General features: G+C 44.3%; 1 protein-coding gene across 4 annotated transcripts in view; it reads left to right on the forward strand.

Moving 5' to 3' along the window:
• Window positions 1-786: 786 nt before the first annotated feature.
• Window positions 787-26,778, forward strand: part of OCLN (occludin) — a 44,595-nt gene continuing 18,603 nt past the window's right edge. The window contains exons 1-4 of one of the 4 annotated variants that reach the window (XM_036408829.2): window positions 787-921; window positions 8,722-8,832; window positions 13,232-13,910; window positions 16,566-16,727. In XM_036408829.2, the coding sequence (XP_036264722.1) occupies window positions 8,783-8,832; window positions 13,232-13,910; window positions 16,566-16,727 (891 nt within the window). In that variant the 5' untranslated portion in view covers window positions 787-921; window positions 8,722-8,782. Of the gene's footprint in view, window positions 965-1,023; window positions 1,126-8,713; window positions 8,833-13,231; window positions 13,911-16,565; window positions 16,728-26,778 lie in introns of those variants that run through there. The other 3 variants (XM_036408828.2, XM_036408830.2, XM_036408831.2) reach the window with 3 other exon arrangements.

A 26,778-nucleotide genomic window follows, 5' to 3' on the forward strand; every position in this document is an offset into this window, starting at 1 on the left:
GAACGAAGAGGGTGCAGGCTGGGCTAAGAGAATTTCATGCACCAGGCCTCCAGTACTCATATTATATAAACGTGTATACATCCTGAAGTGTAGACTATGATTTTTCCTAAGTGAACACTCCTTTGGAAACAGCCTCCAGATGAAGAAAGAGAACAGCCGACAAAAGTAGTCTTTGTTTTGTTTTTAAGCCAAAGAGAATATTACCATTGTTTAAATCACGCTCTCCCCCACTCCCCCCCCCCCCCCCCATTCTCCATCAACCACAGTTACACTTGGGAGGGCGCAGAGGACCCAGAGGTGGTAACACTGTACACCGTGGTGTGTATTTGGATGGCAAAGCTACCGACACGAACACCTACCGTACGGTACTTCACCTTCATTCAACTACTCTTCCCCCCCCCCCCCACCCCCCTGCCTGGATCCAGAGATTAAAAACAGCTCCTAAACTTACGCACGGCTTTTGAAAACCTCCCACATCTGGATTCCCAACAAAACTGGAGCCACATTTTTGGAGCATGAAAGTGCTTGCTGTGCGAGACGTGGCTTTCCTGCCCCAGCGCGAGGAGCCACCTCGGCCACTCCCTGTTCGGGGGGAAAAACAGCCCCTTGCAGACCTCCTCCCACGGCTCCTTCCCAAACCCCCGAGCTCCCCGCGCGCCCCGAGTTCCCCGAAGCCCGAGCCCCGTCTCCCGCTGGCTCCCCGCACCTCCGCCCGAAACAAGGAGCTTCTCCTTTAACTCCGCGCTCCGCCGGCCTCCCGCCTCCTCCTCCACCTCTCCCTCCCCTCCCCTCCCCTCCGAGTTTCAGGTGAATGGGTCACGGAGGGAGGCGGCGGCCACACTGCACCTCCACCTCCGGCGGGGACGGCGGCTCCGGGGAGAGCGCCCGAGCGCCGAGCAGCCGCGCCGCGCACCCAGGCAGGTGGGGTCCCCGGGCGGGGCCGCCGACCTCCCGCAGCCCGGCCCGGCCCGGCCCTGGCGCGCATGCTCGGGGGCTGGGCGGCCGGGTGGGGTGGGGTGGGTGGGGGGACCCTAGAGGAGGGGGAGGAGGAGGAGGAGGGCTGAGTCCCCTCCCAGGTCCGGGGTGAGTGCGGGCGGCCCGCACAGCGGCAGGTGCGCCCGCCAGGTGAGCGCGCTCCCGGGCTCCCGCCGGCCTCGGGGTCTGGGGGGTCGGGCCGGGCGGCTGGGAGTTGGGGAGCGTTGGGCGCGGCGCCCGGAGTCCCCGCTGAGGTCCCCCGGCGCCGCGGTCTGGCCGGGCGAGCGCGGGGGCAGGGCGCTCGGGCTGGTTTCGGTGGCGGTTTCGCCCCGGGACTGGGACTCGGGGAGCCGGCTGGGCGCGGGGCGCGGAGCGAGGCCGCCTTGGCCGCTGCGCCCCGGATTCTGGGCCACTTGGAGGCGCCGATCAGCCCGTCGGGCTGAAACGCTGTCCCGTCCCTGCGCCTGGGCGCGGACACCTGGTCGCTTTGGGGAGGCGGGAGGCTCGGGAGGGAGACCCCTGCGCCCCGCGCTCCGGGCTGCAGTGCTGGGGGGCTGGGAGGGGGTTCTCGGGGTGAGTGAGGGGCGCGGCGCCCGGCTCCTCGGTGGTGCCGAGCCCCGGGGCTGGCGCGATGGGGGCGCTGGCCGGCCAGGGGGCTTAGATCCCGGGGTGGGGTGGGGGGACCTCGTCCTTCCCGCCCCGCCTCACCGACCTTTGGGTGTCCCCGGGGAGAGAGGGTGGTTGGGTTGAAATGTACACACACTGAATTCCTGGAGGGACGGGGCGCGCCGACCGCAGGTTGTGAATGTTGAGTCCACTGAGTAGGAGCTGACCGGGCCCCCAAGGGTCCAAGCTGGGGAGACGGGGGTTTCATGTCGAGGGAGGCAGGACTTCGAGGGAATCTGCTCACGCCCGGGCTCTCAGCCGTGACCGGAGGGAGGCCCCGGGCGGTCCCCGCTCCGTGCGCGCCGGGCCAGCGCGCCCGCCGCCGGGAGGTGCTCCCGGGCGCGGCTCCCGGACCTGCCCCGCCGCCCGCGGGGCTTTGGGACCTGCAGGTCCAGCAGACATGTTGCCTTTGTCGGAGGAAGTGCGCGGGACGGGGGAGAGGTGGGTTGAGGGGCCAAAATGGCCTCTGCACCTTGGGGCTGGGAGGGCAGATCCGAGCCCCTCGGGTCCCCGGTGGAGCCGCCGGGCGGGAGCTGCCCGGGGCGCGCTGGCAGGCCGCCCGCTGGGAAGCGACCTGCAGCGGGAGGAGGCAGCCTGCCAGGTTGGTGTGTGGCCCTCGGGCACAACAGGTGCATTATTGGGATCCCTGGAAAAGAGGAACCCTTCCCTTTCAAAAAGGCTTTGCTGGCCGTTCTTTAAACTGGTTCTTTTTATCCCGAGGCAGATTTCTCACAGCTCATTCCCAACTGTAACAATGTTTCTTTCGCATTGTACATTGGATCTTTATGTTACATGTCTGATATTTTCAAAAGTAGATATTAAACACGGTGGAGTCACAGTAATAGATAACTCAGACAAAGCAACACTTGTTTATTTTTTTTTTTTTTTTGTAGTTTTGCATTTATTGAGCTATGAGATGCCTGCTTTGTTAGGTGATGGAGAGCAGAATAGTGAGATGTAGACAATTTTGCACGTTATTTTAGGGGAATCGTGGGCGGTGCCTCCTGTTTTCGAGACACTGTTCTAAAAGCTTTTGTACTTAATATCATTTAACCAACCACTCTGAAAGGTAGGCCTAATAGAATTCCATTGTTAAAGATGAGTAAACTCCCTTAAGTCTAGTTACCTTCTCGATCTTGAATGTGGTACTAATCACCTGGGATCTTATTAAAATGCAGATTCTGATTCATAGGGAAGAAGTGGGGCCTGGAGTTCCGCATTTCTAAGGAATTCTCAGTTGGTGTCCATATGTTTTGTTTTTTTGTGTTTTTTTTGTATTTTATTTACCCTTTTCTCTCTTTTTCATCTGACTGTAAGCTCAGTTATGTTAGTTGAACCTAAAGGATTGTATTTGCTGGGTGTATTGAGCGAAGAACTTCAATCTGGTCACTGGTGGGTGGAAACCTCAGCTGTCATATGGGCTGTTGGTCTTTATAAATCAGATACTGGTAGATCATCACTTTGTACCAGGGATGGGGTAACAGTGATGGTCAAAACAGACATCTCAGTGCTTGTGAAGACGGTATTCCAGTTGGAGCAGAGGTAGATAGTAGTGGGAAGGGGGGGAAAGAAGAAAAGAAAAACTAATATTGTAATTTAGTCGGGGGGGGCGGGGGGAAGGAGGGAGGAATGCCCTGTGAAAGTAAAACAGGTTTAGTGGATGGAGTGAGGGCCTGGGAGGGTATCTCTGAGGAAGTGACCCTTGCATGGAGAACTGAACAAAGGCGGTGCCATGTAAAGATCCAAGTGTTCTGGACAGGAAACTCACAATATCAACGCTTTTGTTTTAGACAGTGATTCTCAGAATCTATGGTGTGCTGAAAAATTATCTGGAGAGCCCTGGCTGGTTTGGCTCAGTGGATAGATTGAGGGATCCCGGGTTCGATTCTGGTCAAGGGCATGTACCTTGGTTTCAGGCTCATCCCCAGTGGGGTGGGGAGAGAATGCAGGAGGTAGCTGATAGATGTTTCTAACTATCCCTCTCTCTTCCTCTCCCTTCCTCTCTGTAAAAAAAATCAATAAAATATATATTTAAAAAATTATCTGGAGAGCCGAGACCAGTTTGGCTCAGTGGATAGAGCATCGGCCTGCGGACCGAAGGGTCCCGGGTTCGATTCTGGTCAAGGGCATGTACCTTGGTTGCGGGCACATCCCCAGTGGGGGTGTGCAGGAGGCAGCTGGTCGATGTTTCTAACTCTCTGTCCCTCTCAATTCTAACTCTCAATTCTAACTCTCTATTCCTCTCACTTCCTCTCTGTGTAAAATTAATAAAATATATTTTTTTAAAAATTATCTGGAGAGCTTATTTAAAATGCATTTTCTGACACAGAGCTTATCTATTTCAAAGTTTGCCTAATTTCAAAAATTTTGTTTACTAATGAAGTGCCTATAAGCTAAATATCAGGCACAACTTTAAAAGAAACTTTTTAAAGGCAAATTAACTATTGCTATATGAGGTTGAAAAGGAGCAGACTGCCCTTCAATATAAAAAAGTTTATTTTTTGACAATTTGTTTTAAGGAATAATTTTGGGTTTAGTATTTTCAAACTTTTCTCCCTCATCTTAAAAATTTTTTTTGTTTTTTTTGTTTTTTGTTTTCCTTTATTAGGACAGTGTGTGACCAGTAAACATAATCATGAAGGGAACTTTTGTTTTATGTTAACATTAGCTGGCTTTCAGCACAATGTTCTACAAGTGTTTGCTGCTTCTCTTTTGCCCCTGACTCTTAAACAGCTATTTGACTTATGTCCCTTTCGCTGTTACGACTTGCTGTGCTGGACACTGGACAACAGTCTGCTGAATCTTGGCTCACTGGAGAGAGACCTTTTAAGTCCTGTCCAGACCCCTCAAATATCAAACAACCTAAGCTTTGCATAATTGGCATCCGATCATATTGTTGTTATTTTTTGGAGGGTATGTGGGTTCAGGGTGAGAAGGAACCTGACCCTGGTGGTGGTGGTGGTGGTGTGTGTGTGTGTGTGTGTGTGTGTGTGTGTATGTGTGTGTATATATATGTGTGTGTGTGTGTGTATGTATGTGTGTGTGTGTGTTTTCAAAGAACCATGTCTAGGACTACAAAGATGGTTCTTCAGATATTTGAAGGTTGCCATATGGTCCTTCTAATGTTGAGTTCTCCAGGCCATGCATTTCCTGTTTTTCCAATCATTTGTGTTAAGCATTGATTTTTCTAGATCTTCAATAATCTTAAATCACCCTCTGGAGAGGGACTTAGTTGGAACATGATGCACAAATTTTAAGATGATGTAGAGGTTTGCTTCTTTTTATTTTATTTTTTTACAGTGTAAAATTTTTATATTTAGAATTAGGCAGCTGGACTCAGTTTAGATGATTCCAATTTTGTTGGCAACATCCATAGCATCATAGTCAGGAGCCAGCCGAATGTATGCCTTCTTCTCGCCATCAGGCCTGATCAGGGTGTTGACCATGGCCACATCAATGTCACAGAGCTTCCTCACAGCCTGTTTGATCTGGTGCTTGCTGGCCTTGACATCCACAATGAACACAAGTGTATTATTGTCTTCTGTCGTCTTCATGGCTGACTCGGGAGTCAGGGGAACTTGATGATGGCATAGTGGTCGTCAAGCTTGTTTCTCCCGGGTGCGCTTTTCCGAGGATATTTAGGCTGCCTCCGGAGCCTTAGTGTTTTTGGCTGTCAGAAGGTGGGTGACATGCGGATCTTTTTTTTTTTTTTTTTGTGGCTGTGGATGCCTTTCACTGTGGCTTTCTTTGCCTTCAAAGCCTTTGCTGTGGCTTTGGCTTTGGGAGGGGTTTCCTTCTTCGCTTTCAGCACCATCTTCGTAAAAAGGGTTTGCTTCTTTTTCATAACTGTGTCATTCCTACCTTCAAGCACTGTCTCTGTGAGTGCTATCTGAGTTTGGAATAATAGGTTAACTTTTGTTGAAATTACTTGTAAAAATGGACCGTTATTAAGCCAGCTCTCCTTATCCAATACTCACACTATTAGTTTTTTAAAAATTGAGTTTACATTTAAAAAAATGTTTTTATTCGTTTTAGAGAGAGGAGAGGAGAGGGGGAGAGAGAGAAACATCTATGAGAGAGAAACATTAACATGATAGATTGCTTCCCGCATGCCCCCGCCTTGGGGATTGAGCTGCAACCCGAACATGTGCCCTGACCTGGAACCCAGCTGTGACCTCTGGGTCTATAGGTGGATGCTCAACCCCTGAGCCAAACTGGCCAGGCTTAATTCATCGTTTTATTAAGTTATCCCACCTCAGAGGTTAGGTTATCCCCCATTGGACAGAGGATGGTAGTGAGGCTCAGAGGTGAGGAACTTGTGGCAGGCAGTGAGTTTTTACAGCCACTAGGTTTCTTTCCGTCATCTTTCTGACCTTACCGAGAACTTGTCAGTTTGATAGACTTCTAGTGGGTGAGGTCCCTAACTGCAAAGCTGATAAGCTTGTTGCCTCCGCTTTGTGTGTAGCAGAACCACTGGAGACCTCCCTCCAGGGGTGGACATAAATGGTCCATTCTTTCATCTTAATTAGATCCCATTATTCAGCTTCTTAAAAATCTGCCCAACACGGTCTGTACAGCAGGGATGTGCGCAAGATTCTCAGGACTCCCTCTGCACTTCCTTCATCTAGCAGTTTGGTAACCTCAACAAAGGAGGTGAAGTTGGTGTGGCATGACTTGTTCTTAATTAGCTTTCTAGATTTATTTGCTCCACAATTTAAAATCTCTGTTACTAGAGGAGTCATGACAACTAAACTCTGAATCTAGGAAATAATAGTTTAGAAAGGGATTTTGTTGTTTGGTTTTTTTTTTTTTAATTATTATTATTTTTTAATATATCTCATTTGTCTTTTACAGAGAAGAAGAGAGAGGGATAGAGAGTTAGAAATATCGATAAGAGAGATACAATGAAACATCCCACTGGGGATGTGCCCGCAACCAGGGTACATGCCCTTGACCAGAATCGAACCCGGGACCCTTCAGTCCCCAAGCCGACGCTCTATCCATTGAGCCAAATTGGTCCTGGCTGAATTGATTCAGTTTCTAACATAGTGATGTAAGATTACACATACTTCATTTGAGAAGAAAAAACATTAGATACTTTATATATATATTCAGATATAGATTTTTTAATATTTCTTTTTAGAGAGAGAGAAATACCCATTTGTTGTTCCACCTATTCCTGCATTGATAGGTTGATTCTTTTTTTTGTTGTCAGTTCTCATTGAGGATATTTTTTCCATTAATTTTTAGAGTGGGGGGGAGGGGTGAAGTGGGAGACAGAGAGGGAGAGGTGTGAGAGAAACACATTGATTGGTTGCCTCCTGCACACACCCAGCCTAGGTCAGGGATTGAACCTGCAACTCAGGTACCAGGAATGGAACCTGCTACCCTTTAGTGCATGGGCCAACGCTTTAACCACTGAACACACTGGCCAGGGAAGATAAAGGTCTTGCTCAAGTGTCCTTTCTTCCTATTTCCTTCCTTTCCACTTCCTCTTTAAATCTTTGGTCATCCCCATACTGCACTTTATCGCGTAGTTTGGTCCTAATTAATGCCTATTGGAGTAGGCCGGGAGAGCTTTGTCTCATACTTAATTTCCACAGGTCCTGTGATATAGTGGAGGCACTTAATAAATACTTGTTGATTGAATGAAATTGGGACAAACTGAGAAATGTTAGAACAAAATCATTCTGCTTTTGCTTAGAGGACTCTTTAATACAATGTGCATTTAATGTCTTCCCCCATAATTTGTAAAAATTGTGCCCGGTTTGGAAGATTTAGAAAAGCAGAAGGGGAAACTACCCATAGTCCCACCATTCATAGATGCATCTTGTATGTAATCATTTGTAATGAGAAAAATATACTTTTTAAACCAGCTTATGTTATAGTTAACATTGATGATCTAGTATGTGTTAGACTCTGCTAGATATGCACTTTTTTTTTAATGTATTTTTTTTTCAGAGAGGAAGGGAGAGAGAGAGAGAGAGAGAGAGAGAGAGAGAGAGAGAGAGAGAGAGAGAAACATCAATGATGAGAGACAATCATTGATCTGCTGTCCCCTGCATACCTCCTACTAGGGATTGAGTCTGCGACCCAGGCATGTGCCCTGACTGGGAATCGAACAGGGATCATATGTCGATGCTCAACCACTGAGCCACACGGGCTGCGCAATATGCACTTTCATATGCATTCTCATTTTATATGAACTTTCCAAAGGAATATGAAACAATACATTTAAATAATGCTTTTTTCTCATACCCATGTTACATATATATATATATATTTATTTTAATTGATTTCAGAGAGGAAGGGAGAGGAAGAGAGAGATAGAAACATCAATGATGAGAGAGAATCATTGATTGTCTACCTCTTGCACGTCCCACACTGGGGATCGAGCCCGCAACCTGAGCATGTGCCCTTGAATCGAACCTGGGACCCTTTAGTCCACAGGCTGACACTCTATCCTCTGAGCTAAACCAACTAGGGCCCATCTTGTTCTTTGAAGAGACTGTTTTAAAAAATAAATACATGCCGGGACAGGTTTGGCTCAATGGATAGAGCGTGGCTTGGGGACTGAAGGGTCTCGGGTTCAATTCCTGTCAAGGGCATGTACCTTGGTTGCGGGCATATCCCCGGTGGGGGGTGTGCAAGAGGCAGCTGATCGATGACTCTCTCATCGATGTTTCTAATTCTGTCTCTCTCCCTTCCTCTCTGTATAAAATCAATAAAATATATTTGAAAAAAATAAATACAATTTTTTTTAAACCTATGCTGTAGAAGCATTGTGAATGTTTTATTACTACAATGTAGGATTTCAAAGTAAACAATATTTTTACCCCAGTGATGTACAGAGCATGGTGTGAGGAGCTGTGAGGACTCCCAGGCTGAATAATTCCTGTGCTCAGTGATTTCCTCTGCTCACGGAATTAATGGTCCAGTGTATAAAAACAGTAATGGGAAGGACAAGAGAAATAAACATGGTGTGAGAGGTTACTTGAGATTGGTATCACTAGTTTTCTTAGTGATGCAAGGAAACTCTGAGCTCAGTAGTAATGCCATTACCCTACTTATGTTGCTTAGATTGGCTTATCGTGGGAGCGACAGGACATTGCTCATTGTGAAGATCAGGTGACCACTGACCATGTCGTCGAGGCCTTTTGAAAGTCCTCCTCCATACAGACCTGATGAATTGTAAGTAAATATTTCTTCAGTCTTCTTTTTTTTTAAAAAAGTCTATCACATGTAAAAGAAAAAAATATGTACCTATTGTTGAAATTTTCACCTATTTTTTGTTTGCTTTTAAAAATAAAATATGTGTATTCAGTGAAAAATGAGTTTCCCTCTTACCCATAACTTCCAGGATGAGTTTTTCTCTGCAAAGACAACTACTGTTACCTGTTTCTAACGTTTGCTTCAATATAGTCTAGGTTTCTATTTGTATGTATATGTATTCCTTTTGTTTTCACAATTGGTATGACACTTCCGTATTATGCCTTGTTTAAATGACCATTGGCAACATGGCATCACTTTTCTAAATGACATTTTTATTAAGGTTTAATACACACGTCCTACAACCCACTCATTTAGATTGGGCAGTTCAGTGATTTTAATGTCATCCCAGAGTTGTGGAAGCATCATCACAGTTTTAGAACGTTTTTATGACTGCCTCCCCAAAGACATTCTGGCCCGTTGAAGTCACTGCCTATTTCCCCCTTGTACTCAGCAACCACCAGTCTACTTTTCTGTTCTAGGTTTGTCCATTCTGGACATTTCATATAAACAGAATCGTACATGTGGTCTTTTAATATATTTTTATTGATTTCAGAGAGAGAGGGAGAGAGGGGAAAGAGAGAGAGAGAGAGAGAGAGAGAGAGAGAGAGAGAGAGAGAGAGAGAAACATCAATGATGAGAGAGAATCATTGATCAGCTGCCTTCTGCATGCCCCCAACTGGGGATCAAGCTCGCAACACAGGCATGTGCCCTTGATCGGAATCAAACCAGGGACCCTTCAGTCCGCAGGCCAATGCTCTATCCACTGAGCCAAACCAGCAAGGGCTGTGATTGACTTCTTTCATTTAGCATCATGTGTTCTTCATGGTCAATTTTAAGAGTGAGTCTTGCCATCATACAAAAGAAGCAAAATTGATGGTTCTTAGCATTGCTAATTATTTAGGGATTTAACAGTGAATTCTTCCATTTTAAATTTGTTAGCAAGCATTGCTAGGGATTGCCTCCTTTAAGTAGTTTGTAGCTTTAACTCTTTGATAATTGTAGTGGAGCTGTGTTTGTATTACTAGTACATAACCTCCTGCCTAATATTTGAACGTGGTATGGACACATTGTTTATGACAATGTGGTCATTAAAATGTTAGAGAATATAGTTACTGAGTAGTGTTCCATTAGCCTGATGGTTATTTTATGTTGCTTTTATAAACGATGGTGAAATATAATATACAAATAGAAAAGGGCACAGAACTTATGTATGAGATGAAGAGTAAAGACAAAACGAAATCATCACCTAGGTAAAAAAACAATACTTTTCTCTGTTATCTCACCACTTTATGCATCCCAAAGAGTACATAAGTTTTACTTGTTTGTAAATTTTCTTCATTTTTGCTTCAGAGCAGTGCTGTACAAATATAATATGAGTCACATATATAATTTTATGTTTTCTTCTAACCATATTGAAAATAAAATAAATTAATTTTAATAATATACTTCACTTAACTCAATATATCCAAAATATTATCATTTCAACACAAGATTCTTATAAAGACTGATTCATAGGTTAGTATACATTCTGGGTATTTTTTTAAGCCTTTATATTTTAGAGCAATTTTACAATCATAGCAAAATTGAAAGGAAGGTACAGAGATTTCCCATATTCTTCCTGCCCCCACACATGCAATAGCATCATCCATTATCAATATCCCCCAGCAGAGTGATAACATTTGTTATAATTGATGAACCTACACTGACACATCATTATCAGCCATAGAACTTAGTTCATGTTAGGGTTCTTTCTTGCTGGTCTTACTTTTTTTTTTTTCATGTTGTGCTTACTTTGTATTTTACACTTAAAAGCACATCTCAGTTTGGACTGGCCACACTTGAAGTGGTCAGTAAATCCATGTGGCAGGTGGCTGCCATATTAGAGCGTAGCTCTGTAGCTCCATCATATGGATATATCACAATTACCCATTAAATTGGGCCCCTGGATCCAGTTCTAATGTGGGGGGTTCCCCACACACCAGCCAACAACTCTCAGGATACCACCAGGGCGCCCTCAGTTCTGACACTGGCTCACTGTAGATAGAGTTCGATTCCATACGTTAAGGTGCAATCCTGCAAGACTGCTTCCCTCCACCCCACTAACAATTCTCAGATAACAACAGGTTGTTCAAGAATTCAACTCCGTTTACCCAGAGATAGCATTAGATGCCACAGGTTAATGACTGCCCCGCCCCCAAACATACCTACTTCAGAGGGCAGCCACAAGGCCAGGCTCCCTGTGCTTCTGACCAGCTGGCTACAGAGGGGAGAATGCCACATTGTTCCCTGCACTTCCGACTGGCTACAAACCAGAGGTTCCCACAACTCTCTCCTTGGGTTCAGTTAATTTGCTAGAATGATTCACAGGACTCAGAGAAACATGTTACTTCCTAGGCATGCAGTTCTTAAAGTCAGTCTGTCCACACATCAGTGTGCCTTTCACAAGCCATGTTTATGCATTAACTACTGGCGTTTGCAAGATATTTTTTATAAAGGAGACTTGGGATCCAATGAGGCATCACCCTGATGAGCCCTCGTTACATATTTGATTTACTTTACAAAACCATAACTAATTATAGATCATGTCGGGATTATTGTCTTCCGGCCCCGATAGAGATTCAGCTCTGGGAGGATCCTGGACCGAGGGCTGGTCATTGTTGCATCCCCAGTACTGAGCACAGTGCCAGCCTGGCTCCAGGAAATGGCTGTCAGTTGAATAAATGAATGAATGTGCCTCCTTAGGGGAGTGAGGCTACTGGGAGTTGCACGTGTGCATCGGTAGGTCATTAGAGGTGTCATGTCTGAATGCCCTGTTCTCAAGTCACACAGGCAAAAGGGTTGACACTGTTGCTTGAAACTTCATGGGTTCCATCCCCAGGTATCATGATTTAACTTAGGGGTGTCGAACTCAATCAGAGAAGGGGCCAAAATCTAAAATCCAGCCTAAATCGCGGGCCAAAAGGTTTACTGAACAATCATAAACTGTCATTGTGATGGAAACGCAGCGGAGTGCAGTGATGACAGCGCGGTGCGGGCCACATTGCAAGGCCTGGCGGGACGGATTTGGCCCGTGGGCCTTGTGTTTGACACATGTGAACTGGTACAAAGTTCTCCATCTGGGGATTTTGCACATGCCTAGGTGATTCTAATATGGAGCAAGATTTGAGAACTTCTGTTCCATACATAGAAACTAGAGCAGTGATTCCCCAGACCAACAGCACCCGCAGCACCGGGAGAAGTGTCTGACTCCAGATCTGCAGACCCAGCAACGTCTGGGGTGGAGGCCCACAAGCCTCCAAGGGGTTGTGATGCACAGGTATCTTTACTGTTCAGTGGGTACCTGAGTCGCTTCTGGCTGACATAACAGAGGACTCTAGACTGGGTAGCTCCTGAACAACAGACATTTCTTTCATTTCTGGAGGCTGTAATTCCAAGATAGGGTGTCAGCATTTTCAGACCCTGGTGAAGGCCCTCTTCTGAGTTGCAGAATGCCAACTTCTAGTTGAGTCCTCACTTGGTGGGAAAGGTGAGAGAGCTCTCTGAGACCTTTTTTTTTTTTTTTTAAAATATATTTTATTGATTTTTTAAAGAGAGGAAGAGAGAGGGATAGAGAGTTAGAAACATCGATGAGAGAGAATCATTGATCAGCTGCCTCTTGCACACCCCCTACTGGGGATGTGCCCACAACCAAGGTGCATGCCCTTGACCGGAATTGAACCTGGGACCCTTCAGTCTGTAGGCCGACGCTCTATCCACTGAGGCAAACCGGTTTTGGCTCTGAGACCTTTTTTATAAGAGTGTTATTCCCATTCTTGAAGTCTCTGCCTCAGAACCTAATTTCCTCCCAAAGGCCCCACCTCCTACTATCATCACACGAGGATTTAGGATGCTGACATTTTTAAAAAATATATATTTTTATTGATTTTTTTACAGAGAGGAAGGGAGAGAGATAGAGAGCTAGAAACATTGATGAGAGAGAAACACCGACCAGCTGACTCTTGCACATCCCCCATTGGGGATGTGCCCGCAACCAACGTACATGCCCCTGACCAGAATCGAACCTGGGACCTTTCAGTCCGCAGACCTGACGCTCTACCACTGAGCCAAACCGGTTTCGGCTAGGATGCTGACATTTTAATTTGGGGGGACATATGAATTCCCCCATGGCAGTTGGGGCAGTACTAACAATAGGGTTTTTGTTTGTTTGTTTGTTTTATTATTTTTGGCCAAGGGTCTGTTTAAGTTCTTCTAGGTATTTTATACTTTCTGCTTACCTCCAAAAAGTGCTAACTTGAAATTGTTCTCTTGTGCATTTCAGCAAACCAAGCCATTACGCACCGAGCAATGACATGTACGGTGGAGAGATGCACGTTCGACCGATGCTCTCCCATAAGGCGTATTCTTTCTACCCAGAAGATGAAATCCTCCACTTCTACAAATGGACCTCTCCTCCGGGAGTGATCCGGATCCTGTCCATGCTCATCATCGTGATGTGCATTGCCATATTTGCCTGTGTCGCCTCCACCCTTGGCTGGGACAGAGGCTATGGGAACAACATCCTAGGAGGTGGCATAGGTTACCCTTACGCTGGAAGTGGCTTCGGAAGCTTCGGAAATGGCTACGGTTATGGTGGCTACGGTTACGGCTATGGAACTGGCTACACAGACCCAAGAGCGGCAAAGGGCTTCCTGATATCCATGGCTGCCTTTTCTTTCATTGCTGCGCTGGTGATATTCGTTACTAGTGTTATAAGATCTGAGATATCTAGAACACGAAGATATTACCTGACGGTGATAATCCTGAGTGCCATCCTGGGCTTCCTGGTGTTTATTGCCACCATCGTCTACATAATGGGAGTCAATCCAACTGCCCAGGCTTCGGGATCTATGTATGGTTCACAGATTATTGCCCTCTGCAACCAGTTTTATTCACCTACAACTTCTGCGCTATACGTGGATCAGTATTTGTATCACTACTGTGTGGTGGATCCCCAGGAGGTATGAGCAGTTTTATTTTTTCACACCTTGTGTCAGAGGCTCTCAGCTCGGGATGCTGATAATAGAACCACGTTGGGGACTTTTAAACAATATTGTTGCCAAGACCCCACTTCTATTTTAATCAGACCCTGGCAGAAGGGCTAGGTGTCATTATTGAGGTATAATTATTGTACCACATAATTCATCCATTCAGAGTTCAGTTTGTTGGTTTTTAGTATAGTCACAGAGTGGTGCAACCATCACCACAATCAACACTTTCACTTTTCCCCAAAGAACATTTCACTAATTCATACAGTCAGTTGTCACTTCCCTAACTCTTCCCAGACCTATTGTACAGATTTGCCTATTCTGGATTTTATATAAACAGAATCACACAATATATATGCAGGTTTTTATGATTGACTTCATTTAGCACAGTGTTTTTAAGGTTCGTGTTGTAGCAGGCACCAGTACTTCATTTCCTTTTTATGGCTGAATAACATAGTCCTTTATTTGGATATGCCAAATTTTTTTATTCATCAGTCGATGGGGGCATGTTAGGAATAACTCTCTGAACATTTGTGTGTAAGTTTTTTGTGTGAACATGTGTTTTAATTTCTCTTGATTCTATATCTAGGAGTGGAATTGCTAAGTCTTATGATGACTTTGTGCTTACCTTTTGAGGAACTGCTAGACTTTTCCAAAGTGGTTACATTACTTTAAATTTACCTGAAACATATAGGATTCCAATTTATGCACATTCTCGCCAACACTGTTTTTGTCTGTCTGATTCCAGCCATGCTAATGGGTGTGAAGTAGCACCTCATTTTGGTTTGGATTTGCATTTCTTTGACAGCTAATGAATGATGTTGAGCTTGTTTTCTTTGTGCATATATCTTCTTTGGAGAAATGGCTATTAGAATCTGTCAATTTTTTAATTGGGCTACAAGTATTTTTATTATTGAGTTGTAAGACCTCTTTATATATTTGAATACAATAGAAATAGATGTGTGATTTGCAAGTATTTTCTCTCATTTTATCATTTTCATTTCACTTGCTGTATATTGTTCTATTGTTCTCTGCACAAAAGCCTTTCATTTTGATATATTTGATTTTTTTCTTTTGTTTGTGCTTTTGGTGTCAATATCTAAGAGCACATAACCTAATTCAAAGTCACAAAGATTTACTCCTGTGTTTTCTTCTAAGATTTAATTTTAGCTCTTTCAGTTAGGTCTGTGATCCACTCAGTTAGGACGTAGTATGAGGAAGGAGTCTAACATTCTTTGCACAGTTGTATTGGTATTATTTATTGAAAGGACTGTTTCACCATTAAATTATCCATGCTTTAGTAAAAAATGAATTGATAATAAATGTCAGGATTTATTTCTAAACTCTCAATTTCATTCCATTCATCTATATTTCTTTCCTTATGCTAGTACCTCACTATCCTGATTACTGTAGCTTTGTATGTTTCGAAATCAGGAAGTGGGAGTTTGCTAGTTTTGTTCTTTTTCAAGATCATTTTGGCTAAATTTTGGGTCCCTTGTGTTTTCATATGAATTTGTGGATCTGCTTCTCAATTTCTGGAGGGGAAAAAAAAAGCCAGCTAGAATTTTGAAGGATTGCATTGAATCTGTAGATCGATTTGGAGAGTATTGTCATATTTACATTAAGTCTACTAATACATGAACATAGTATGTCTTTCCATTTACTTAGGTCATCTTTCATTTCTTTCAAAGTGTTTTGTAAGTTTTAGGGTGCAAGTCAGTATTTTTAAAAGCCATCCAGGTGATTCAAACGTGCAGGTGGGGTAGAAAGCCCTTCCTTCAGTAGCCATGAATCACCCCCTAATTATATTCAGAAAATGTTTCTGGGTTACTAACTGACTCAGGAATTCTCATTCTTTTGCCTCTTTTGAAGTCTGAAATGTTTTTCCCTGCAACTGAAGGTTTTCAGAATGTTTGTGGTTGACAGGGCTGAGGGTCAGTACTGCCATCTGACCACAGCCCCATCCTTTTCAGTCCTCTGACTACCCAAACCTGTATTCTTTGAGAAAGGATATCACTGTTAGATAGCTGCAAAGAGATCCTCCTGCTACCCACAGGTCCCGGGCAGAGTGCTGGTGCCTCAACTCCAGGTGCCCCTGGGCCAGCGGACCACTTACCACATCTTCCCTTCTTCCCGGCCCAGGAAAACAGTCATGGGTAGGGTTTCCCCATCACAGAGCCCTTTCTAGTGAGTCAATGAAAGACTCCAAAACAGAAAAACCTGCCAGACTAAATGAATCATTAGCCAGGTTCCTCTAATTTATAGCTCAGATTGTGTCTGCATAATTACGGGTAAGGCCCATCCTCTGTAAAATACCGCCCCTTGGTGCTCAAGCTTTTGTTGGGAATAGTTTCCTGTAAAATCCTGAAATGGGGATGATGATAGTACCTAACGTTAATGAACTGTATTCTGAGGATGGAATTAAGGGGTGTGTGTTTTACTAGCGTTAAGGAGTGTGGGTAGGTTTTATAGTTCTAAAATGCAGCCATTTGTATCAGTTTCGTATCAGTTAAGTCACAGATACTCAGTAGGGTGTTTGTAAAGGGTGGATTAGGTACTTGCAGAGGGTGCATTGAACTGAAGGAAGCGATTAAAATGTAATTATATCATTATCTTCACTCTCTTTAGGCCATTGCCATTGTGCTAGGATTCATGGTTATTGTGGCTTTTGCTTTAATAATATTCTTTGCTGTGAAAACTCGAAGGAAGATGGACCAGTATGACAAGACGAATATTTTGTGGGACAAGGAGCCTGTTTATGATGAGCAGCCCCCCAATGTTGAAGAGTGGGTAAGTATTAAAAAAAAAACCCAGCAAGCATCCAATCTTCCATTAAACCCCTAGGTTTCTGTCTCTGAACTTGACCTTTCCTGCTTTGTGAAACTGTTCTTAGAATTATTGTCTGTGTAGCAAAAGTTTTGGTCTCAGGTTTTACTTTAAAGAAGTTGGGATAAGGAGAAATTATTTTATTACAAGGTAAAAAATCAGGTTTCCATTTTCAAGAAGTAGATCTAGGCACTGAAAATGAATTGATTCTCAGGTAATCATGTGAAAAAATAAATAATCATGTGGAAGGAATTAACACAACTCCCCACCCCTACCCAGGCACCTTTTACTTTCCTGCTTATCCTTTGGAGGGAAACACTATTACCCAGGTATCCCTGGGATCAGGATGGCCAAAGGGTGTTTTTGGAGTGGTAGCAGGTGGCAGTCTTAAGCTTTTTACATGGAGGACAGCCTGGTGAATCACAGTGTCTGGTTCTGCACTAATATTCACAGTATCGATGAACTACGGTACTTAAGGAGGCCGAGAGAGATTAGAGCAATTTCCTTTTTTGTATATACTGTTTACCCACTGGTAGGTAGCCTCCTATGTGATATGATTTGCTGAAAGCTCACCAAGATAGCTCACTATCTTCAAAAGTATCTCCCCAATGCATGTTATTGAAAACCTAACCTGTCTTTAGAGATGTTTGAAGTGAGACTTTGTATTTTAGAAATCATTTGTTAGGATGATGTTGGGAACAACCCCAGAAACTGCCATCATCGGGTTTATTGAGCAGCTTGATTGCTTCTACGAGGGTTAGCTGAGAATCCTGGACACTGGTTCCAGGATATTGCTGGTCAGGGGTAAAGATATTGATCATCCCCAAGGCTCCTTTAGCTGCAGCATCGCATACATCTTGTGTTGGAAGAATTCTAGAAATGTAGATGAAAGGTATATTTTTACTGACTTTACAGAGAGAGGAAGAGAGAGAGAAACATCAATGTGAGAGAGAAACATTGGTTGACTTCTGTGTGTCCTGACCAGGATTGAACCTGCAATCTGATTAAGTGCCCTGACTGGAAATTGAACCCGAAATCTTTTTGGTGCATGAGGCAGTGCTCCAACTGAGCACAGTCCAGGACTGAATTTTTATTTATTTTTTTAGTTAAGGAGCAAAAATAAAGCAGTCTTAATTTTGGTGGGGCATATGCCGTGGAAATGATAGTTGTATGTCCCTGCCCTTGAAGAAATCCTCTGTTAGGATGGATTGTTCTTTGTCCCTCCTCAGTTTTTCCACCCATAAAGTGTGAAGGTGTTAGGGAATGTTTTCCTTTAACCTTTAGCCCCAGGCAAGGCCAACGCAGATGGAATAGGACAGTCCATTGTGAACTATGAAGTAAATGTTTCTTGGGAGTTTCTGGGCGTGTCAGTTTTCACTGGCTGTTGGGTTTATTTACTTAAGGTTTCGAGAGCCTTAAAAAAAAAAAACCCCACTGACTTACGAGAGACCAGAGCCAGTAATAATAGAGTCCCAGTGAACTTTGGGCTCTCGTCTGATTTTACTGTCATGAATGGTTAGTCAGTTCCAGGTGCTTTTGATAATTTGGCAAAGGCTAATCATAACTTACGGAGGTGATGATGATGGTAATGAAGTGGAAAGGATGTAGCTTATTAAAAGGCATTATTTTTATAATGCTTCCTCACTGAATCTCTAGAAAAATTGATAGCCCAGACGAGGCTGTTTGATGTATACTTAATAGTTTCTCTGTAGAAATAACTGTTTTGCTGTACGAAACTTAAAGAATCATCTGATATATAGCAGGTATACAATTTTGGCATGGTAGTGTTTTATGTGATACTTGCAAATTCTTTATTTCTTTTCCCTTTCTCTTCTTTTCTCCAATTGAACCGCATAAGGAAGGCTAGTACTTGAAACTAGAGGTTTGGTGCATGAAATTTATGCATGGGGGGGGGGGGGCATCCCTCAGCCCGGGCTGTGCCCTCTCTTAGTCCAAGAGCTCCAAGATCAATTGCCCCGCAGAGGGAGGACCTGCTGTAGCCCACTGGTCAGTGACCTGGGCCTCCCTCTTTGGGGTGATCATGGAGCCCCCCTGATTGATCACCCTGCTGGCTGGTGGCCTGGGCCTCCCTCTGTGGGGCGATTGTGGGATGATGGTAACCCTCCACCCCAACCAACTGCATTGCACTTGCCTTGGCTGGCCTGGTGCGTGGTCGTCCGGACGGCTGTTCAGCTGTTTGGTCGATTTGCATATTATTACACTTTTATTATTATAGATAAGCTACTTAGAGGTGGTTTTAGCCACAGGTGTATTGCTTTTCCTTTCATTCTCTCCTCACCTGCCCCACGTTTGCTTTGCTAAACTCAAAACCAGCACCTTCGACCTTGCACCCTCGATTTCCCACCTTCTCTGTTGTTCAGCAGATGAGCATCCAGCCCTCTGCTGTCTCAGGAGTATTTGATCTGTACATAGATGTATATCTCAGTGTCTTCTTGGGAGGGGCACGTTCGGCATCCTCCTCCGCTGTCACCATCTTGGACCTCCTCAGGAAATGTGCAACTTTCTAATTTCCTGTCTCTGAGTCTTGAGCACAATGGTTTCTCTGCCTTCCTAGGGAATTTCAGTTTTTTTTCCTACCTCCCCTTTCTGTATATCTTGTACTTTGTAAAATAAACAGACCATGTTTGCATACTGGGTGTTAACCTCGTTCTTTGAAGTTCACTTAAGTTTGTGCCAACATTGTTGTATTTTAAATGTTTAAAGGTCCTTTTAAATAAATATACAGACCTTTATTTTTTCTGTCTGTCCTCAAGCCCGAAGACTAATGGGTACTTTTTGTGAATGAAAGTACAGTCAGTCATTGATGAGCGATGGGGATAAGTTCTGAGAAACGCGCCTTAGGCGATTTCATCTTTGTGAGCATCGTAGTGTAGACTTACTCAAATCTCGATAGCATAGCTTACTGCACACCCAGGCTACATGGTATAACGTATAACTTCTAGGCTACAGGCCTTAACAGCCTGTTTCTGTACAAAACACGTATTAAATCAATTATGAGAGACAGTGCAATCAAGAGACACAGCAAATGCAAGATCTCTGAAGTTCCTGAAGTTCCTGCCAACATAACATAGCATACTGTTTTACAGCAAACATTATTTTTTAAGTAGAAAGAGGACACTCAAGTAACAATAACAAGTATAGTGTTGTAACTAAATAAACCATTATCATTGTTATTTATTATCAAGTATTGTATATTGTACATAATTTGGTGTAAAGGTATGTGCTATACCCTTATACAACTAGCAGTGCATAGGTGTTTTTTTACAACACAGCATCATCACAAACACATGAGTAATCATTTCATTACTGTGTTACAAGTCACTAGGTGATAGGAAGTTTTCAACTCCATTTTAATCTCCCAGGCTAGCCACCTTGTTAGTACCCTAACTACAGTAATCCTTTTGGACTCTCATAAGAGAAACTGAGGTTTGCAGATGACTTAAGTAATTTGTCTCAGACTTGACATTCTAATCTACAGGACAAGTATTATGTTTGCTGTTATACCTTGTATTTGTTGATGTGTGTGTGTGTGTGTGTGTGTGTGTGTGTGTGTGTGTGTCTTTTTTCTCTTTGAGACCCAGTTTTCTTTGTCAATAGAATTGGAGAAAATAGTATATTTTCAATCCATAGTTGGGAATCTGCATATGGGGAGGGTCAACATTAGATTTCATGGGGTCTGGCACTCCTAAACCCTGTATTGCTCAAGGGTCAACTATACTGAGTATAACTAACAGATTACAATGAAAATATATGTGTAAAATGCTTATCTCTACTACAGATCAACATACCAGCTATCAATGAATATATTCTACCTGTCTGCTAATTTGCACCTTTTCTTGTTATTGCCACATGATTATTTCAGAAGCAGGTATAGGCTAAGTTTGGAGACAGCATGCCTTAAACTTGTTTCTCCATTGTAGTAATTTGTTTTAAAGCATTCTATTTTTAGCCCTGGCCAGAGTGGCTCAGTTGGTTGGCCATCATCCTGTGCACCGAAAGGTTGCCAGTTAGATTCCCGGTCAGGGCACGTGCCTGGGTTGCGGGTTAGATCCCCAGTCGGGAGCGTGCAGGAGGCAGCCCATTGGTATTTCACTCTCACATTGATGTTTCTCTCTCTCCTCACTTCCTCTCTCTCAAAATTAATTTTTTAAAAATCCTTTGGAAAATATTCTATTTTTAAGTAGGAAATACTTAAAGCTAAGTTTGTTATCTAGGTAGCTCTATTTCTAGAAGTTTCTAAGCCTTTGACATTGTGTCACATCATTTATGCAGCATTGCTCTGAGGATTTACCTGACAAGGTAGGAGCTAGTGAGGATGAGCTGGCTGGGTGTGGAGAAGGGACAGGGCTCCTCATTGTTCTTTGTGGTGATGAAGACTGTCACTTTGTTTATTTAAAAGGTTCCTCACGTATAGCTGGGGAAAATACAAGTTCCACCTACAGATTGGCTGATTCTGTAACAATTAAAGGGCTTAGGTCAGTCTGGACCAGCACATATTTTATTAATGCCCAGTACATTTTCGCTAGAGTAGCAATTGTTAGCATTTGCAATGATGAGTGTGAATACGGGAACTTGGCTAAGAGGACCCAAAAAGTAAGTACATTTAATATTGGTTGAAGTTTAACTTAATTTTCCTCTTACTTATAAGCTTATAAGCTAGCTACAAGTTCTGATAAGAACTTTTTTTTTTCTTTTCTGAAAGGGTATAAGCAGACCTGAATAACATCTCCTACACAGGATGGGGGAAACAGATATAGATGGTGTAGATGACTGGGACTGAGCAATGGTGGTAATCAGCATTAGACATCTGAAGAAATTTGAATAGCTTTCATCTGTTGTTGTTAATCCTCACCCAAGGATATTTTTCCCATTGATTTTTATTTTTTATTTTTTATTTTTTAAACTATTTTATTTATTTTTTAAAATATATTTTATTGATTTTTATACAGAGAGAAAGGGATAGAGATAGAGAGTTAGAAACATCGATGAGAGAGAGTCATCGATCAGCTGCCTCTTGCACACCCCCTACTGGGATATGCCCTTGACCAAGGTACATGCCCTTGACCGGAATCAAACCCGGGACCCTTCAGTCCCCAAGCCGACGCTCTATCCATTGAGCCAAACTGGTCCCAGCTTCCCATTGATTTTTAGAGAGAGTAGAAGGGAGGGGGCAGAGAGACAGACAAAAACATCAATGTGAGAGAGACACATCGATTGGTTGCCTCTCGCACATGTCTGGACTGGGACTGTGGATTGAACCTGAAACCCAAGTATGTGCCCTTGACTAGGAATCAAAACCGAGCCTCTTCGGTGCACCCACAGACACTCTAGCTGCTGAGCCACATGGGCTAGGGCTGAATAGCTTTTTAATTTTCAGCCCCTACAACCATTCTTTAATGTCAAAGCAGCCATTTTACAGGGCTTCTGACTACTGGTGTGCTATATTGGTATACTGTTACCTGTGGCCTCAGATGAGTCAAAATGAAACAAAAGTGGAAGTGCCCTATCTGGCTCTTGACTTTTAGTACCCACCAGCACGGAGTACTGAGGCCCTGTCTGTCGGGCACTCCTGTGAGTGAAAGGGGTGGGAAGGCGAGCAGGCCAGGGCCTCCCGGGAGCCGGGGTAAGAGTTGTAATGGAAGATGCAGTGGGAGGGGAGTATGTGGTGAAGTTGGTGATGTCTTTGTGGCTCTCTGAAAGCAGGAATTCCTAGATTTCAAGCACCACTTAGAACTAACGATAGGTAATAGTATAATGGTCCACATGGGACCGTTGTCTGCCTCGGTCAGTGGTTCTCAAACCTTACAAGCATCAGAATCACCAGGAGGAATGGTTAAAACGGCTTGCTGGGCCCCACCCCCAGGATTTCTCATTCAGTAGCTCTGGGATAGTGCCTGGGAGCCTGCATTTCTTTCTTTTTTTTCTTCCTTCCTTCCTTCCTTCCTTCCTTCCTTCCTTCCTTTCTTTCTTTCTTTCTTTCTTCTTCTTTTTTTTTAATCTTTATTGTTCATATTATTACAGATGTTCCTCTTTCCCCTCTCCCCTCCGTTGCTCCCCTCCACCAGGTTCCCACCCCACACTCTGCCCTTTCCCCACCCGTCATTGTCCTCATCCATAGGTGCACAGTTTATGTTCAGTCTCTTCCCACATCCCCAGCTCCCCTTTCCCCCCGAGAATCGTCACTTCACTCCCCTTCCACACCTCTGATTCTGCATTTCTATCGAGTTTCCCCAAGTAACGTGGATACTGCGGGTCTGGGGGCCGCACTTTGGGAACCCCTGCCCTGCAGAGCCACGCTGCACTGGGTTAGGGTAGGCACGGGGCCTTTTCCACATCATGGTCACATTGTACAGAGTCCTGGAGGAAATGAGGGGATTGGAACCCCACATGGTGACTGACCAGGGCTGTGAGAGCCAAGGTGTTCCGGGCCCAGTGGCATGCCGTTGGGGGAGCGCTGGCATAAGATACACGAGTATTAAAATACAGTCTGCACCAGGACTTCCGTTTCTAGAGCAAGGAGGCCCTGAATGTTATCACTCCCTTAGGATAAGGTTTCTCCAGCTCACCCTCTTCCAAAGCTCTGTTAACAATTCATCGACTCCTAGGGAGTTTCAGAATTCATCTGTTGGTATATGTTAGTATTTCCCCACCGGCTGCATGAACCTCGGTTGGGGACGCTGTTTGCTAACTCCTCGGTGCCACCTGATCAGCAGTAAATGAATCGGACGGGGGCTCAGACCTGCCCACCAGCTCTCCCTTGGTGGGATCAGTGCATTCGGGAACCTCTGCCTTCCGGAGGCCCAGCCTGGAGAAAAGTCTGAGGGAACTTTCCAGAGGCAATTTTGAGGCTCTCGTTGGGGGAGCATCTTGTGGGTATAATCTCAGAAAACAGGAAAAACAAGTTGGGCCACGTCCTGGTCTGAAAGTGGACGCAGGTTGTAAAACTGGAGATGGTACTTTGAGATTAAGGGACTCCTCCCTCTGGTGTCTGATCTTTCTCCACTGTAATTACCAAGCAGGCAAGGCCCTTCTGTGGCCCTTCTGTTCCCCTTCTGGGAGGGTGGGGGCGGGGCGTTTTCTACACTCAGACCTCAACAAAGGCACCTGGTGACTGGAGCACAGGCTCACAGTCATTTTGTGTCAGAAGCTGCTTTCACTTTTGTCTAAAAGGCAAGGAAGGCTCTTCAGAATGGATACATCTCATAGGGTGTGGTGAGGAGCTGAGGCAAAGAGAATGACGCCATTTGTTACAGGGACTAGTTAGTATCCAGACTAGATAGGCACACCAAGCTGTATTGAAATTACCGAGGTTGCAGTTTGTTAAGTGAGAAAAGGTGGACTAGGGTTCAAGTCCCGTCTACCACATCACTTTGTGTGTGACCTTGAGCAAATTAATTTAATCGTAGAGGCTCAGTTTCCGCATCTGAAAGTGGAGATAATTGTATCTGCTCCGGCAGTGGTGAGGAGTAGGCGGGTCATAAATACATAACAGGTGAACTTTCCTCTTGTTCTTGGAGGCAGTGACCTGTCAGATTGCTGTGAGTTGGATGCAGGTGGAGCCTGCCTCTGTTCCCTCTTGTGAACTGAGAATGAACATGAGGAATGGCTGTGAAATCTCCTTTTTTGCTTGTACTGATTCCTAATGACATGTGAAGTTTTGCATGGAAAGAAGTGGTTTCCCCAAACTGTGTTTTGCGGGAGAAAAGACTTTCAAAGGGCCCTAGAACATTATATTTTTAATTAATCCCATCTGTGACTTAGAAGGGTCAGGGTGGGAGGCTGGGCATGACTCAATAGCCTTCCCACACAGGATTGAGTACATCTGTCTTGGCGCCCGCCCCCTCCCCCCCACCCCACCCCCAGCTCAGGAAGGCACAATGTTGACAGGATTGAATAGAGCCACCCCCAGTTTTCCCTTTAGCACCCCACAGGGATTTAGGATATTTTCATGAATTCCCCAAGGAGTGTTAGAGGTGGTTACAAAGGTGTGTGTGTGTGTGTGTGTGTGTGTGTGTGTCCCCACACACACAAGTGGCATAATCAGAACTCTTCATAGGAGTAGAATTAAATTTTGAATAAAATTTAGTCCTCATAATTACCTCTTGTGAAGACCTTTTGGAATTATTTTATTTGAATTTATTTCACATTGCCATTTCAGAAACACTCTTGTTCTTCTCTGGGATTGAAATACGTATCTTAGTAAGATTTCCCCTGTGCCTCGCCTGAAGTAGTTGTTCACATTACTTAAACAAGGTCGGTGTGAGCGCTTGTCCTGTTAGAATATAGTCTCCAGAGTGTGTCTGAATCAGTTTTTTGGTTGCTTAGGTGTCTTTTTCCTCAGCATGTCTTTCCTTCTGTTGCCTTATCTTTCCCTTCTACAGTCTGCGTGTGGGGTGCGGGTGCCACTAGGACCAGGACTCCTCCAGCAGATCCCAGATAAGGGAAGCTGGCTGGGCCCTGCTGGGTGGATTTCTGCTGCCCGCAGCTCCCCTGCCTCCCCTTCACACCGGCCTCCTCCCCTCCGCAAGGCCCTGGAGGGAGGGGCCCTGGGAGGCCTCCCAGGCTCCTCCGTGCTTCAGAGCAACAATTGCAGCCTTGGGCTTCTGGAATGATTGGCACTCAGACTTTTCCTCTCAGCACTTAGTTAGAAGCCAAGTCTTTCTTCATTTGTGTTTTTACTTCTGCTTCTGATTGCTCAGAGCTGTCCCAAGGTTACTTGAGGAAAACTGTTCACCATTTGCTGCTTAGAATTAAGCCTAGTTTTTCTCAGGTTCTAAAACGTTAAACAGATTTTATTTATTACAATGATTAAAATGGTGGGGTTTTGTTTGTGTGTGGGTTGTTTTTTATTAAAAAAAACAACTTTACATCATTGAGTCTTGTGGGCTGGCTAGGTGGGGATCCTATCAATAATAACCATGAAGCTCAGAAATCTTTTTTGTCCGAATAGGACGCACAGGGTGAGGACTCCCTATAGAAATTACTAAATCCTGGTCTCTGCACACTGGGGCTTTCCCCTTCCTTCTCCTGTCCTTTCAGGGCATCAGGTTTGTACTCATTTTGCATGGGTACTGTGAGAAAAAGTAGTATTTTTTAGCTCCCCCCCCCCCCCGAAAAAGTGAAATATAAAAAGGGGGAAATGACCTTACTCTTTATTTTATAAATATTATAGAGGCCCAGGGCATGAAATTTGTGCACGGGTAGGGTCCCTAGGCCTGACTGGCAGTCAGAGTTCCCTGCCTCCCCGCCTCCTCATCCCCTCACTCCATCAGTCCCCACAGTTGCCATTGGTCACCCACCATGTTCCATGGTCTTAGGCGACCCACGTGAAAGGGGTCGAGACCCACAGGTTGAGAACCGCTGTCAGGGTCGCCTCAGACCCTCGGAAATCACAAATATCTACATTATGATTCATAACAGTAGCAAAATTACAGTTATGAAGTAGCAACGAAAATAATTTTAAGGTTGGGGGTCACCACAACATGAGGAACTGTATTAAAGGGTCGCAGGCATTAGGAAGGTTGAGAACCACTGCTCTGTACCCTTAAGCTCATTTTAAGGACATGGTCTGCTTTTTATTCTTCTCTGAGTCTTTACTGGGATTTTTAAAAAATTAAATTTTGGGGTGAGCCCTGGCTGGGTGGCTCAGTTGCTGAAAACATCGTCCCAATATACCAAGGTTGCAGGATTGATCCCTGGTCAGGGCATATACAAGAATCAACCAGTGAATGCATAAATAAGTAGAACAACAAATGGATGTTTCTCTCTCAAATCAATAAAAATAATAAATAAATAAAAAATTTTTGGGGGGGCATTGATTAATAACATCTTACAGGTTTCAAGCGTACAATTCTATATACATCACCTGTATATTGCATTGTGTGTTTGACATGCTTGGCAGGGGGTTTTTAATGAATTTTCTTTGTAATATTCCAATTTTAGTACATGCTCTGCCAAAACAAACAGTACCTTGGAATTTTTTGTGTGCATACGT

This window comes from Pipistrellus kuhlii, unplaced genomic scaffold, assembly GCF_014108245.1.
Source record: "Pipistrellus kuhlii isolate mPipKuh1 unplaced genomic scaffold, mPipKuh1.p scaffold_m20_p_4, whole genome shotgun sequence".
Classification (NCBI taxonomy): domain Eukaryota; kingdom Metazoa; phylum Chordata; class Mammalia; order Chiroptera; family Vespertilionidae; genus Pipistrellus; species Pipistrellus kuhlii.